This window comes from Paralichthys olivaceus, chromosome 8 (genome assembly GCF_024713975.1).
Source record: "Paralichthys olivaceus isolate ysfri-2021 chromosome 8, ASM2471397v2, whole genome shotgun sequence".
Lineage (NCBI taxonomy): Eukaryota > Metazoa > Chordata > Actinopteri > Pleuronectiformes > Paralichthyidae > Paralichthys > Paralichthys olivaceus.
The window spans coordinates 5,694,684-5,709,719 of NC_091100.1; the positions used below are offsets into that span (position 1 = coordinate 5,694,684).

At 44.0% G+C, this 15,036-nt stretch overlaps 1 protein-coding gene across 11 annotated transcripts in view; it reads left to right on the forward strand.

Annotated features, from left to right (window-relative positions):
- Positions 1-11,049, forward strand: part of fat1a (FAT atypical cadherin 1a) — a 74,676-nt gene extending 63,627 nt beyond the window's left edge. For 3 of the 11 annotated variants that reach the window (XM_069529915.1, XM_020103109.2, XM_020103111.2), the window contains 10 exons: positions 866-1,088; positions 1,175-1,306; positions 1,398-1,555; positions 2,809-3,277; positions 4,150-4,303; positions 4,650-4,760; positions 4,859-5,499; positions 6,195-6,332; positions 8,332-8,367; positions 9,436-11,049. In XM_069529915.1, the coding sequence (XP_069386016.1) occupies positions 866-1,088; positions 1,175-1,306; positions 1,398-1,555; positions 2,809-3,277; positions 4,150-4,303; positions 4,650-4,760; positions 4,859-5,499; positions 6,195-6,332; positions 8,332-8,367; positions 9,436-10,115 (2,742 nt within the window). In that variant the 3' untranslated portion in view covers positions 10,116-11,049. The other 8 variants (XM_020103110.2, XM_020103113.2, XR_011243769.1 and 5 more) reach the window with 7 other exon arrangements.
- The last annotated feature ends 3,987 nt before the right edge of the window (positions 11,050-15,036 follow it).

Consider the following 15,036-nt stretch of genomic DNA (forward strand, 5'->3'; position numbering starts at 1 on the left):
TTAAGTGTCATTTTGTTTTTTTTTTGTTTTAGATTTGAGGCAGCAGCTAACAGCCATCAATCAATACATCTTTTTATTTTATTAAAATTGTGAAGCAATTTTCTAGAATCTTTGGTGATATCTTAAAACTCAAAGATATTAAGTTGGAATAAAGTGAAAAAGAAAATAGCTTAAAACAGCAGAGTCGTATAATTTCAGGTAGTTGATAAAAGACAAGACTGATTGTTTCAGCTTCAAACATGTAATTACCTTCAGGGCTGGTAAGCTTTGCCGTGTGGTCTCAAATCAGTAACACACTTTGAGCTAAGATGAATGAGGGGGATCTATTGAAAGCGTAGCAGGGAACTGGAGCTGGAATGAAGAAGAAGGCGGCACGGCCGCGGCAGGTGACAGGAGGGCGGTGACGAATTGCAGGAGCGACTGAGTAGGGGTGAATTGTTGAGAAGAATTGACGTGGACAGGATGGAGGTAGCTGCTGTTTGTGGGTTGAGGAGCAGTGAAGCAGCAGAGTTCTGATGCACAATCTGTCAAAAAATAACACGAAAAGCAAGAACATCTGCTCCGGGCAGTAAAGGTAGAAGTACACAGATGTTGTCTGAAATGGAAGTTCACACATATGTTGTTTCATTATTACTGCTGAATATTCATGTGTGAGTAAGAGGCAGTGTACAAACGTATGTGAAAGCATGGCCATATATACATATATTATAAGAATATACTCTGATTAATTTTCTCTCTATCTACTGATAAATCAAACATTTGTTTCATGTTTTTATCGATTGGCAAATTGATGAATTCAGAACTAATCTCAATTTAGAAATCCTCTTCATTGACTTTATTGGTGTTTATTCCCTATTTTCTTCAGGTGGTTTTCCGTAAGCTGAACTCCTCTGCTGCCGTCATCGAGGAGATGACGGGTGTCCGCATCCTACGGGTGGTGCAGAAGCTGTGCGCGGGGCTGGACTGTCCGCTACGCTTCTGCGATGAGGTCGTCTCCCTGGATAAGACCACCATGTCCACTTACAGCACGGCCCGCCTCAGCTTCGTTACACCGCGCCACCAGAGGACGGCGACCTGCCAGTGTGACGGTGATTACGCCTCATAAAAACACAGACACGCAAGTTTATTGTCTCCTACGACCTTCCAGTCTGAGTGGATGCTCTTTGTGACTTAGGTGGCAGATGTCCTGTGCTGAACAACCTGTGTGAGAACAACCCCTGTCCTGAGGGGATGGAGTGTGTAGCCGATCCCAGAGCGACCGTGTACAGTTGTGTGTGTCCAGAGGGCAAAAAGGGCAAATGCTCCGGTGAGACCCCCCCCCCACCTCTTTATCTGTGTCTCAAAACGTCTTTGTCTTTGCTTTTCTTTATTGACACACTTCTGTCGCTTCATATCAGATGGCCACTCGCTGACGTTCAGCGGCGGCGGCTACGTGAAATATCACCTGATGGAGAATGAAAACAAGGAGCTGATGAAACTGTCTGTGAGGCTGCGGACCTTCTCCAGCCACGCGACTGTCATGTATGCTAAAGGGACGGACTACAGCATCCTCGAGGTGTGTGTGTAAACCAGTTGTAATCATACATTTGTCACTTCAGCCTCTTTTACCCATTACGACCCCAGGCGCCAATAAGTCATATTTATTTAATTTAGACCTGAGGGTTTTCTGAAGAGCTGACAGAGTATTGACAGAGAATTATCATCCTCTGAAACAGATAGAGACATGAAATAAAAACATTTGATTGCATAAACATTTTCATTTCGTTCTAATTCGTCAACGTTTTCCCTAAACCTCATGAACATTAATTTAAAATCGAAAAAGCTGGCAAACCTGAGATCCCGCCCACATCTTTTATCAACTGAACCTCGGTCAGCAGGAACATCGCCTGGGTCTGAATCTTCCTCATTGTTATTTTAACCGATGTTTTCGATGATTCGCTTAGATCATATATCTGAAACGCTACTTCAAAAACATATTTCCAGACAAACAAACAAAATGCATTTGCCTTTCCTGCGAGTATTTGAGGAAACTGTCAGTCACATGTCTCGAAAACAACGACGTCGTGGATGAGATGCTCACGTCTCACCTGCCTCTAAAGATAGAAGCCTGCAAATGTCACACCCGTTGTTCACGGTATATAAACACATATGTCACCTCCAGTCTTAATGGATTAAAACCTTGTGAATCAAAATTACGTCTAGACGTGCCCATCTCTGACCACCCAGCATTTCCATATCAGGGCGGTTCAGTAAACACACACCCGACCTGCCCTCCCCTGAGAGCACCCAGCCGACTGTGCTGAAGGGTTCACAGAGCCATTTTAAAAACTCCTCTCACATGAGGGACTATGGGAATGTGGTGGTGGGTTGACAAAATCACACACAAGAGCTATTTTAGTACTGGGAGGGAAGCAGAAAGCAGTTTTCCACACATTCCTTTCAGAGTCTGTCTGGCACAGCCGTCTGCACACCAGACGTACGACTAGAACCTGGCTGGTGAGCAGGGGAGCTATTGTTCATCATGCTGCCATGTATGGTTTTTAATATCTACAGTTTGGATGTTTGTTTTAGACGAGTGAACAGACGTTATATTGTTGTAAGAAGTTCTGGGTTTTTCTTGTAAACTTGGTGTTGTTTGCTTTTGTTATTAAAAAAAATCAGCCGCCCGCGAGTGATTTATGACAGTGTCACACATTGATTTCCAACAGTTACTTGAAGATTTGATTATAATTTCTCCACTCCAAGTTTTAATCTTGTAGAGATCTGATAAACTCTGTTCTATGTCTTTATTTTATTCTTCTCAAACAGATTGTGAACGGACGCCTGCAGTACAAGTTCGACTGCGGCAGCGGCCCCGGCCTCGTGTCGGTCCACAGCGCTCAGGTTAATGACGGCGAGTGGCACACCATCTCGCTCGAGGTGGACGGTAACTACGCCAAGCTGATGTTGGACCGTGTGCACGCTGCCTCGGGCACGGCACCGGGCACCCTGCGCACCCTCAACCTTGACAACAGTATTTACTTTGGCGGTCACGTACGCCAGCTCACCTCCTCTCGCCACGGACGCAGCCTGCCCGTGACCAACGGATTCCGCGGCTGCATGGAGGCCCTCAGCCTGAACGGCCTGGAGCTGCCTCTCAACACCAAAGCTCACCGGGCCCACGCCGTGCTGGAGGACATCGTGGACGTGGCTCCAGGCTGTGCCCTCGCACCTGCTGAGAGTTGTTCCAGCAACCCTTGCACCAACGGCGGGAGCTGCACCTCGCTGCCTAATGGAGGTACATAATGTCCTGCCCGGCTCATTGCACTCACTCAGATTTACGCTGAAGCTGCTTCTTTTAAATTTCCAGTTCTCCCTTTTTGTGCTGTACCACTGGAGCACTTGTACATTTTCAGCTGCGTGGAAGAGATCAGGAGTTTTCAGTTCTGAAGACTTTGCGTCTCGCTGCCTTAAACTGCAAATCAGTCGTAGCTTCTTTTCTATTACTTTAAACCAAGGGTAGTATAGATTGTCACATTTACCTATTTGAAGAGCTGAACCAGCTCTTTCTCTAATGTGTTCCTGTTCTGTTTGTGCTCTTTGCTGTCAATGCAAACTCAACGCTTCTGCATCTCTTAAGCATTAAAACCGCCGGTGCGTTTCTGACATTGTAAACGTGCCTGTTTGGAATTGGCTGTTTGTTTGTCCTGTGGAGGGCGGTGACTTGTTGTTGTGATGGACACTGTCGCTTACATCGATGAGTCCCAGTCGGCTGTTTACTCAAAGTTTATTAGTATTGAAAGTATCATGTGTCCAAATCGCACCAAAGTCGACACTGCACATATTTGTGTCCTTAAAAATACACTCGCCTATGAAGCTGATAAGATGAATGGTTCTTGATATGTGAGCCACAGATAGACAGATATTTCTGGAATTAGTAGATAGATGTTCTGGAAGCATCGACATCAGATTAATTAAAAAAAAAACCCCAAACTAAAGTACGATGAACACTTAATGCTTTTGACATTTATGCTAAGAAAAGGCCCCAAGAGCGACTGAAGTTTCCCCCCTGACCTCACAGTGAGACCTTTTCCTGTTTTATCAATTATCTTGTTTCCAAACTGACACATTAATACCGTCTCCACTTCCTGCTTGTTCCCCACCCCACAGGCTACTTCTGTAAGTGTCCGGCCTCCTTCATGGGCACCCACTGTGAGATCGGCATAAGCCCTTGCGCCTCCAACCCCTGCCTGTACGGAGGCACCTGTGTCCCTCGGGCAGACGACTTCTACTGCCAGTGCAGAGGGCAGTACTCCGGACAGAGGTATCACAACTTTCTCCTGTTGGTCTCCGGTGTAGATAGAAGAAGTGAATGTTATCTACGAACATGCATTCTTAGTGCAACACTGGTAGAGAGTGTAGTGGTTTTCATACTGGAATTGATGTTAAATAGTCATATTTAATGTTGAAGAGTAATGATTATATTTGTGGTGTAACTCTGAGCAGCAGTTGTCAAACCTGAGGCACTTGCACGCCAGTAATTTTTATTTTTTATCGTTATGTCCTCTTCATTAATTTTCATGTTAGTTTATCCTGCAGCAACATAAAACCTTCACACTGTATCTCAGCAGTTTGATGAAGTTGCTGATGTGAACTTCTTTTGACATCAGGTGCCAGTTGGGTCCGTACTGCAGAGACAACCCCTGTAAGAACAGTGGGAAGTGCATCGACAGTCTGGATGGACCGGTGTGTGAGTGTGAGGCAGGATTCCAGGGAGACAGGTTCGTTCATTTTAAACTTTAAATTCATGAACTCACAAGTCTGATCTCCATGATAAACAGAGTTTCACCTCCTGACTTCATTTTCATGTATCGTCCAGGTGCCTGAGTGATGTTGACGAGTGCATCAAGAACCCCTGCGTCAACGGGGGCCAGTGCCAGAACACATACGGCTCCTACAAGTGTAACTGCTCGCTGGGTTTCAGCGGGCAGATGTGTGAACTCCGCACCGAGGTCCGCAATGAATTCATCTCCACCTCCTGGAACATCGGCCTGGAGGAGGTGATCGGCATCGTGGTGTTCGTCTCCAGCATCTTCATCCTGGTCCTCCTCTTCATCATCATCCGCAAGAAGGCCTGCCGCAGGAAGTCCAAGGCCAACAACGGCGACAAGCACACCGGAGGCTCAAGCATGTCTCACTCCTTCCTGCAGCGGCCGTACTTTGACGCCAAACACAAGAACTTCTACTCCGACATCCCTCCTCAGGTCCCCGTGCGGCCCATCTCCTACACTCCCAGCATTCCGAGCGACTCACGAAACAACCTGGACAGGAACTCGTTCGAGGGCTCGGCCATCCCGGAGCACCCCGAGTTCAGCACCTTCAACCCAGACTCCGTGCACGGCCACCGCAAGACCGTGGCCGTCTGCAGCGTGGCGCCCAATCTCCCTCCACCCCCGCCCTCCAACTCGGTCTCAGACAGCGACTCCATCCAGAAGCCAAACTGGGACTATGACTATGACAGTAAGTTTGTTTAGTTTGTGCTTTTAATGTGGGTGCAAATATTTATTTTGCCAACCTGCCCCTGAGTAGATGATAATTCATAATTTGTGGAGTTGTCTTCACATATTTACATTATTCTCTTTCACATTTTATTTTATGGCTTTAATGTTTGTTATTATCTTTTTGGAGAGTTCACATGAAGGAAAATGTAGTTTGGTGCATTTAACGTATAAATGTTTCTACAGGCAAACAAACACTTCAGCATTCATACAAAGTTTCTATCAATAAATAAATAACAAGTGAATATATATACTGAGATTTAAATGGGGCAGTTCCTTGAAATCAATTTCTTAAGTCTAGAACTGCTAAGAACTGCAATCCAACTCACTTAAATACGTTTTAAATAACAGTACTTTGTCTCCATTGGCTCCTTATTACCCAGCCTTTGTTTCCAGGAAACTTGCTAGAAAATCATTAGGACATAATGAACCCTAAAAATAGTGTTGCCCAAGTTAATTCCAACCCTGTTCACACCTGTTCCTCTTTGCTCCACTGCTTCGTAAAAGCTTCTTACCTCATTACAGAAATGAACTCACATTCCATGATGTTATAAACAAACCATAACCAGGTCACTTTATTATAATCAACCTGAAAAAACTCTTTTAAATGAACAACATCACACACAGTTTTAAAATCTGTTACGCTTTCTTCCCCAGCTAAAGTGGTGGACCTGGATCCGTGCCTGACCAAGAAGCCTGTGGAGGACAGCGCCTGTCACCCCTACAACACCAGGGGGAGCATGTCTGAGGTCCAGTCCCTCAGCTCCTTCCAGTCAGAGTCCTGCGACGACAACGGTACGATGCCACTCAACATGTTCAACCTTTTCTCTCCTAGTGAATGAAGAAAACTAACAAGATAAAATAGTTTGATAATCACAGTGATTCATGTAGGAAATGTTTTTTTATTGCAATAGTGATGAATTACTGTTGTTTTTCCTTTGCTGAGTAAAATGCTTGCAGTGTTTCTTTGCATGCTCAGAATGGACGACCCGAGTGGTTGCTCTGGGGGTCACGTCTTCTCTTCTCTCTCTTTTTGCTGCGGGGCATCAGCTCCCATATGGATCAAATCAGTCCACAGATCCAGAACAAGGTTTTAAATAAGGGGTCCAGCCTGTAAGTCCTGATTCACTGCCGGTACAGACGGAAGCAATCACAACAACTTGTTCTGTGTAATTCTCCCGGGATCACACAGCATTGTGACCCTGTTTTCCATCCAGCTGGTCTCATTTCACCTGAGCTCAACTCCAACTAAAGGAGTGTGATGACTCACTCATACAGCCGTTATGTTCTGTTGGAAACTTCACTCGCAAGGTCATTGATTTGACGCACGCCTGCATTTTTCATTCATTAATTTTTTATTTACAAGCATGTTTTTTCTCTTCCCTTTTGTCTTTGTTCTTTTTCTTCAAAAACGTAGCCACAAATGGATGTTTAAAGCAAACATCGAGGTACATATCACCAGGGTTTCCATGCTCCTGTTATGTTCCCCCAGCTGCTCTTCATGTCACATTTATCATCACTGGGTTGTCATGACGGGGATCGTGCTGCTCATAAGTCATAAAAACCCGCACCCTTTGAAATAAAACATGAGGCGAACCAGAAATATATGGAAAAGTATAAGGCCAGGCGTAAGACAACAAAGAGAAATATATTTTCCTATTGTATTTCGAGAATAAAAATGAAAAGGATGGAATTTTTTTTTCCTGTTGGAAGTAAATGAAAATGTTGAGAAAGTTAAATCAAATTAAATTGAGGAAGTTTTGTTTAGGGTATTTTGTGAAGACGGAAAGACGAGATTAAAGTTGAGCAACATATTTCACAAACAAGGTCAAAGTGTCGACTTTAATGTAAAAATAAAATTATCTAATTTGATCCGACTTTGTTCTTGATATCCAAAAATCTTCCTGTTCACATTTTTTTCAAGCCTGGCCCAAATATTCTTCCATAGAAATGTAACTGGACACACACACACTCTTTGGAAATGTGTTAGTATCTCCAGGGAATTTCACTGATTCTTCCATCTGTACTGTCAATGGCACCCCGTAGCATTCAGTATGTTGTGGTGTGTTATATTGCATAAACAAAACCACACCCCCACCCCACCCCACACACACACACACCGTGTCGCCTTCCACCATTGTCTTGTGCCCAGCCATGAAACACCCCCCCCCCAGACATTCAGTGAAACTTAAGTGTGTCTGGCAACGAGAACAGTAGAATCAGTGGGACGTGTCTCTGGTGTCCCGCCATCATTCGCTCCATATGTGTTTATTTCTTTTTTAAGCGTTTGTATTAATGCTAGAATCTCTTCCACCCCCACCCCCCCCCTCTCACAAGCCTCCATAGTGACAGTAATCCACCTTGTTGACACGGTGGGAGGAGAAGGTATTCTTTTATTGTTTCCATCTGACAGTAGTTGTGTCGTGGTGTTGGGTCGCAGCGCTGCCATTATCTTACACTGACAAACCCCCCCTCCAGCCCCCCGACGTGTGGCTTCTCATTTTGATCTGCTAATTAAAAAACGCACCAATGCTAAATCCAATTAAACACCAAATTAAACAGGCACAGAAGTGATGCCTCCCAGTCTCAGCGTCAGACTTTGATTACACAACTCAGGACGTCTGTTTAAGAAAATGGCAAAAACCCTGTTGTTCATTAATTATTCTGTCGCCCTCTTCATCATCATTTTGTCTTTCATTGTCCACATTTCATTTGTGCTCTCAGACGATTGTTTCTTCCTCTCAGCTCCTAACGTGACTTGTTCTCTTTCTTCTCCTTCTTGCCTCATGTAAAGAGTCTTTTTTGGCTCATGATCTCAAGAACCCAAGAGGTGACTTTGTTATTTTTTGTTTCCGTCTGTGTTTGCCTGCTGTTCACTGGTGTTAACACCCCCCGATCCCACCCCCATCTAACTCTTAACCACTAACCCCAGAGCATAATGAGGAGCGGGTTAAACCTCCTCAACAAGATGAAACCGGTGTCACGCTCTCCGCACCGGTGGTGTCACGGCTGTGAGATTATCTATTTCCCCACAAACACTCCCATGCATGGCTCGGATGTGGTGACGCTGTGAGGGAAAGTGTTAATCCGACTGTTGTGTGATGAAAAGGTTTTTGCTCCATAACTAACAGGAAATATTCTCAGTCGTTTGTGTTTGTTCATGTGTTTGTGTAACTGTTTAAGAAACTTGAAGCTTCTGTAAGATTTTATTAAATGTGAATTTGGTGAAGTGGTGGAGGGAAGGACAGTGAAACAAAAGTTAGATCAGCTAAAACTTCATATTATAGCCAGTTAGAATATGTCAGTGATGTATAATAATAATAATAAGAGGGAGATTTGATTATATTTATTTGTAGCTTTGAAGAGACACTGAGGTCTTAAGAAACACAACACGTCCCTCATACTAGAGATTTGAAATGTGGTAATATTGAGAATAAAGAGAAAAAATCACTGAAATATTATGATAATTATAATATTACCTCTTTGAGCTTTGGTTTGATGACTTTTTTTAAAAAGAAAAGTAAATTGAGAAAACTCATATCCACTCACATAACAGAGGCATGACATCACTCTTAGGATGAGGTAAGCCTATAATTATATCGCCCCAAATTATAATTATTAAATAAACACATCGCAGAGTTCAGGATATTTAAAATATTATAAAATTGGAAATAATAAAACAGAATTATTTCACTGTCTAAAGGTTTGTGCAGCTGCTCTCACAAAGTGTTGTGTCGTTAGTTGTGTATTAATGAACAACTCGTTGTGTTGGTGTGACGTTGTATTGTGTTGATGTTGCATGGTGTGGGTTTTTAACATTAACATGATGGATACCAGTAACCAGACGTGACGCTGTGGTTCAGAACATTAACGTTTGCTCTTTTCCTTCCAACAACAGGATATCACTGGGACACATCTGATTGGATGCCAAGTGTTCAACTTCCTGGAATCCAGGAGTTTCCACAGTATGAGGTTGTGGAGTCGCCCGCCCCTCTGTACAGTGACCCGAGTGCCATCGACACCGACTACTACCCCGGCGGCTTCGACATTGAGAGCGATTTCCCTCCGCCGCCAGAGGATTTCCCTGCCAATGACGACCTGCCGCCGCCACCTCTGCCAGAGTTCGCCGACCGCTGCGACACACTGCGGCCCCAGGGCAGAGACCTGGACCCGTCTGCGACCGACACAGGAGGCTCAGGCGGGGTCCGCCAGCGCCCGGCCCTGCCTCATCTCTACAGCCTTAACCAGTACCTACCGCAGCACTCCTACCCAAGCGACGGGGGTGACACTGAGGGCCAAGGGGCCACCTCCACCTCCGCCAACACCACCCCTGCTTCTACCTTGGGCACCAGTGGCTACAGAGGGGGCTACGCTTTAGGTTGTAGTCTGGACTTTGACTCCTCAGCTCTGGACAACATGTCCATGTCTCTGTACACGTCCACAGCCTCTTGCTCGGACATGTCGGCGTGCTGCGAGGAGTCCGAGGTGATGATAAGCGACTACGAGAGTGGCGACGAGGGCCACTTTGAGCGGCTGTCCATCCCGGCGCTGGACTCCCAGCAGCACACTGAAGTCTGACACTGGATCCAAACAAAAGTGCCTGAACCCACAGCTACACCTTACGTTAGCCCGTCACACAACACCCACACCAAACGCGCACAGTATGTGAACACGACACCACACACACACACATACATGTCCGCACACATTGAATTGAGTCAAACACGGGGGTTGTTGAGACTGGTTGAGAGACAGTCGGCTGAGAAAACCTGAAGAAGAAGCTCTTTGCGTGTTCTCAGCCCGAACCCCCGCCCCCTTTGAGTCTGGCGGTGCTGTTACTTGTGACTGTCATCTCACACAGGAAGTAGATTGTCTGAAGGATCAACGATTCAACGCACGACAGGAAAAACATCATGGAAAGAAAAAAAAAGAATAATAATCTCACCACAACATCTGTGTTTCTATAAATAAAACCAAGCAAACTGTTTTTATACAAGTCCTCATTTTCAATGTAAATTTAAATGTACAGTTTTGATTTCAAAGTTTACTAGGTTTTGTAGATATTCTATGCTTTTATTTTCAAAAAAGACGAAGAGTTAAATGGTGTGACATTATCAGCCTTACTGTGCTTACATTCACTAGAGAAAAAAAAAAAAAAGAAACGTTAAAAAAAGAGAGAGAAGAGCGTGGCTTTCCCGCACACAGTGTACTCGTAAAGTTTATCGTCTCCTGCTCATTTCAAAAAGGGTCCTCAGTGAACGACTGCATATTCTTGTGTTGTTGGTTTTTCTTTTTTAAATGTTTGTTTGTAAATTTTGACTTTGGAACCTCTTTATTTTTCCACCAAGAAAATGGGACCCAATATATTTATAGTGCAGAGTTATCCATGGACACGTGACTTTTTCAGGTGTCCATGTGTGTGTGAGCAGTGCTATGGTCTTGTTAAGGTTTTTATTGAATACTGCCACAAGCTCACGCTTTCCTACTGGCAATAAATTATTCCTAAAAAATATTTCTGCTGTCTTCTTATTTCCAGAGCGTGCTCATGAATAGAAACACGGTGATGTATTAATTGTAATATTCTGGTGTTACTTGTGCAGAAAATAATTAAATCTTAACAATGAAAGTCACAAATCTTATTACAAACTTTTTGTCAATCAACTTTGATCTGGGTCCGACTTGTATAATTGTAAGGAAACATTTTGACAATATGTTTGTTTTTGTTAATTGTGATGGGTATGAACATCAAAACTATACAGCAATTAATAAAAGATTTTTATGTTTAATAGACCAAACGATTAATTGACTATTTGAGAACATGCAGACTGATTGAAAGGTGCTTCAGTAAAATGCAGATGACAACAGTAGAGTGTGTAACTGTACCATTTCAAACTGGGAGGGCACTAAATAGAGCGCGTACTCCACAGCAGTTCCCAAATTTCACACGCTCATAAGTTCCCTAAATAAACTTTTTCTTTTTCAAGATCAACGTATTTTTCCCTGGGACATCGGTGAATATTTTAAAAAACAAATCTCAATGTTAATGAAAGTTATTTTATATTATTTTTATATTTTTTGGCCTGAGTAAATCCGTTGAGTAGTTTTTGCATGATCAGGTGAAAACATAACATCCCTGGCAGATGAAATCACGAACTCTCCATCGCGTCTTGTTTGACACGTCTGTGAAATCTGACAGTTTCACGTCACCTCCCTCCTCTGACTCTGTGGCCTCTTGTATCTGTAAACTGTCGTCGTCTCACACGAGGCTGAAGAATCTAACGGGACTCTGATACCTTCAGGTTCTGGCTCAGCGCTACAGTCGCTGTGTGGTTTCTAACCGTGTGGTCTGCACTGAGCTGACCCGGTCACGGTTCCACGCGGTTCTTCCTCACGGGCTCTGGTGTGGAAGAACGACCTTTTGACCTCCAGTCAGGATATTTATTAACATTTCCTTTAACACACATCCCAACAATGAATTATAATGTGACGGACTGTCTAATGTCCGACAGAGCTGCAGAGTGCGTCCATGCTGAGGTTGATAAAAATCTAATTTTGTCATTTAGGAAAAGTTTGTGTGATTGATTCATTTGCTGATGCCCAATTAACCAATCATTAATTTGTGAAAAACAGCTGTTGGGTTGCCAGGTTGTGGCAAAGCTGCATCTTAACTCTTGAGAGATCTTTAATGATGTGAGGATTTTAAATGTGATTATACTGCAGTCACATTAGTGGCAGTGGAAAGTTTATAAGTTTATAACTGGACACACAAAGTAGTTAAATAGAGAGCTGGTAACTTTTCCTCCTTTTGGCTCTTAATTAGTTTGGTTAAAATAAAACATCACTCTGCAGTTATGTGTTGCTAATGACGGATCACAGATTCCTTAGATCCTACTGATGTTTAAAGGGTGGCACAGTGGTGCAGTGGTTTGTACTGTCTCCTCACAGCAAGAAGTGTTCGAACCTGACAACGCACCAGGAACACCGACTAATCAATTATGTGTGCGTGTGTGTGTGTGTGTTGATGGTCTCACGTCCACCTGCAGCAGGGGCGTGATGAGCACAGCTGACTCCAGTTAGTGAATCACTTCCTGTTTAAATGTGGCGGAGAGGGTGGGTCCCGTGCAGCAGAGAGGAGTTAGTGACAGAATGGTGGTGGTGAGCTCCTGGTGTCTGGCACGAGTGTCGGCCTGTGACGGAGTGGCGATCTGTCCAGGGTGTGACTCACCTCTTACCCAAAGTCTGCTGGGATCGGCCCCAGCCCCCCCAACGTCCCTCAAAGGGTAAATGTTGTAGAAGTGACTGAACTGACTTTTTATAGAGAGAGAAACTTAACTTCCTTTATTAGTAGATTTCTCAAATTATAATAATATATCAACATCTCAATGAATTCTGTTCGTATATTTCATATTTACGAATCACAATTCACGTCACTGGGATAATAAAAGGGTCATTTTCTCACCTGACTTGCTGCTGAAAGCAGAATTGGAATTCTTCCTCGTGTCCTCGTCCAAAACTGCAGATGAAAACATTCTTTGCTTTTCAAACCGACCTCGACACATTTTTCTCCCTCTTGCAAAAACCCATTAGTCTCAGAGCAGGATGGATGATTCCTCTTCAGCCGGGCTGCAGAGTAGAGAGGAGCATTTTCAGACACGGAGCTCCAGGTTCAAACAGCTGCTCTGTGTTTGAGTCACAATGTGGAGGAAGGTTTTTTTCGACTGCAGCAGTGGAGTGTGATGGAAGCAGCTCTGAGTGCAGCCTCTCGTCTGCTGCTTCACGCTCCATGGATCCAATTAACCGTGGAAATGGAAGCAGGTGTTTTTCCATTAAATAAATGAAGACTCTCTTACTTATTAATGAATTATTCATTGGATGGAATCAGGGGCGCAGTTGTGTGGGAGAGGAGGTTGTTCTGCGTCGAGGGCCATTGTGATTAGCATCCAGGGTGTAGGACAAGACGACGGCCACAAGATGGCAGCATGTGGCAGCTGATGAGAGCGGAGGGAGAGGAGGATGAACACAGAGGAAAGAAGAGCGTCCTAATTGCCCCCTTCTGGCTGCAGCACGAGACATAAACTCCACCTCCTCCATGTTGGGGGATGGGACATGGACCAAGTCAAAAGGTCAAAATACACATCACATGGTTATTTAGAGATGGTTTCTATCTTATCACGCTGCCTTCATCTTTTTGCAGTTTGGTTTTAATTTGATCCTATAAAACAGAAGTGTCATGATTGACAGCTGAGACTGACTCATGATTGGACAGGCATGTGTATCGGCATATAAAATGTTTGTACAACTGGAAGTAGTGGAGACACGTCATCTTTCTTTACACACAGTCTATTGTTATAATACACATTTCCTCTTTAATCTTCAAAGCTAAATAGCCTCATCGTAAGATAAAGATGCTCCATATATCGTATGTACATATGCAAATGACAACAGTTCACACAAAGAGCATGAAACAGTCGGTGTAATCCAGAGCTCGTCAGTGAGATTAGTTTTTCATCAAACTGTGATTTGCTGTTTGCACAAAAAGCGTTCAGGATTTCAAGACTCGGTTCCTGTGACAATGTGCAAATATGAAATAGCTCAAATTCAGAGTCAAATCAAACACAAGTGTCTGAGAGAAATGCAAAGAGGGGAAGACGGTGATAGACCGGAGGCTCACGCGTTGTTTAAACACGTCTACTACACTCGACTGAATGTCTACAACAAAAAAAAAAAACGACCTTGCGGTCAGAAGCCGTCAGCCGCTCAGACCCAGAAATGTCTCGTCCACTGTCTCAGAGTCGTTATTAACATCGACCCACCTTCAGCCGTCGGCTCCAAACTCCTCCACAGACAGAAACACTGAGCTGCTGCTGCAACACGAAGACACTTGAGGTCACAACGGAACCAGCCAGTGTAGAAATCAGACCAAGATGCTAATCTGACCTTAGACGCCATGATCCCGAGCTTCAGTTTGGAGAAATGTCAGGAAACCAAGAGGCTTTCCTTGAATATTTACCTCCACAAAGAAGGTTCTGTTTCCCCACTGTCTGTCTCTGTCTGTCTCTGTCTGTCTGTCTCTGTCTCTATCTGTCTGTCTCTGTCTGTCTCTGTCTCTGTCTGTCTGTCTGTCTGTCTGTCTCTGTCTGTCTGTCTCTATCTGTCTGTCTCTGTCTCTATCTCTATCTCTATCTGTCTGTCTGTCTCTATCTCTATCTCTATCTCTATCTGTCTGTCTGTCTCTGTCTGTCTCTGTCTGTCTCTGTCTCTGTCTCTGTCTGTCTGCAGGGACGGATCAGATTTCTTTAACATTGTGAGATTTCCCAGAGAAATAATCTGCTTATAGTTTGTGGGGGAAACACAGCCGGTCTGTCGAGTGGAAAGCGTCCGTCACATGTTGGGTCGGAAACTTGTGGGGAAGCAGCAAAAGTAATCTCACAAAATAAAGTTCACACAGCCAGAAAGATTTTAACACACCTCCACCAGGAGGAAAGAAACTCTTCACATG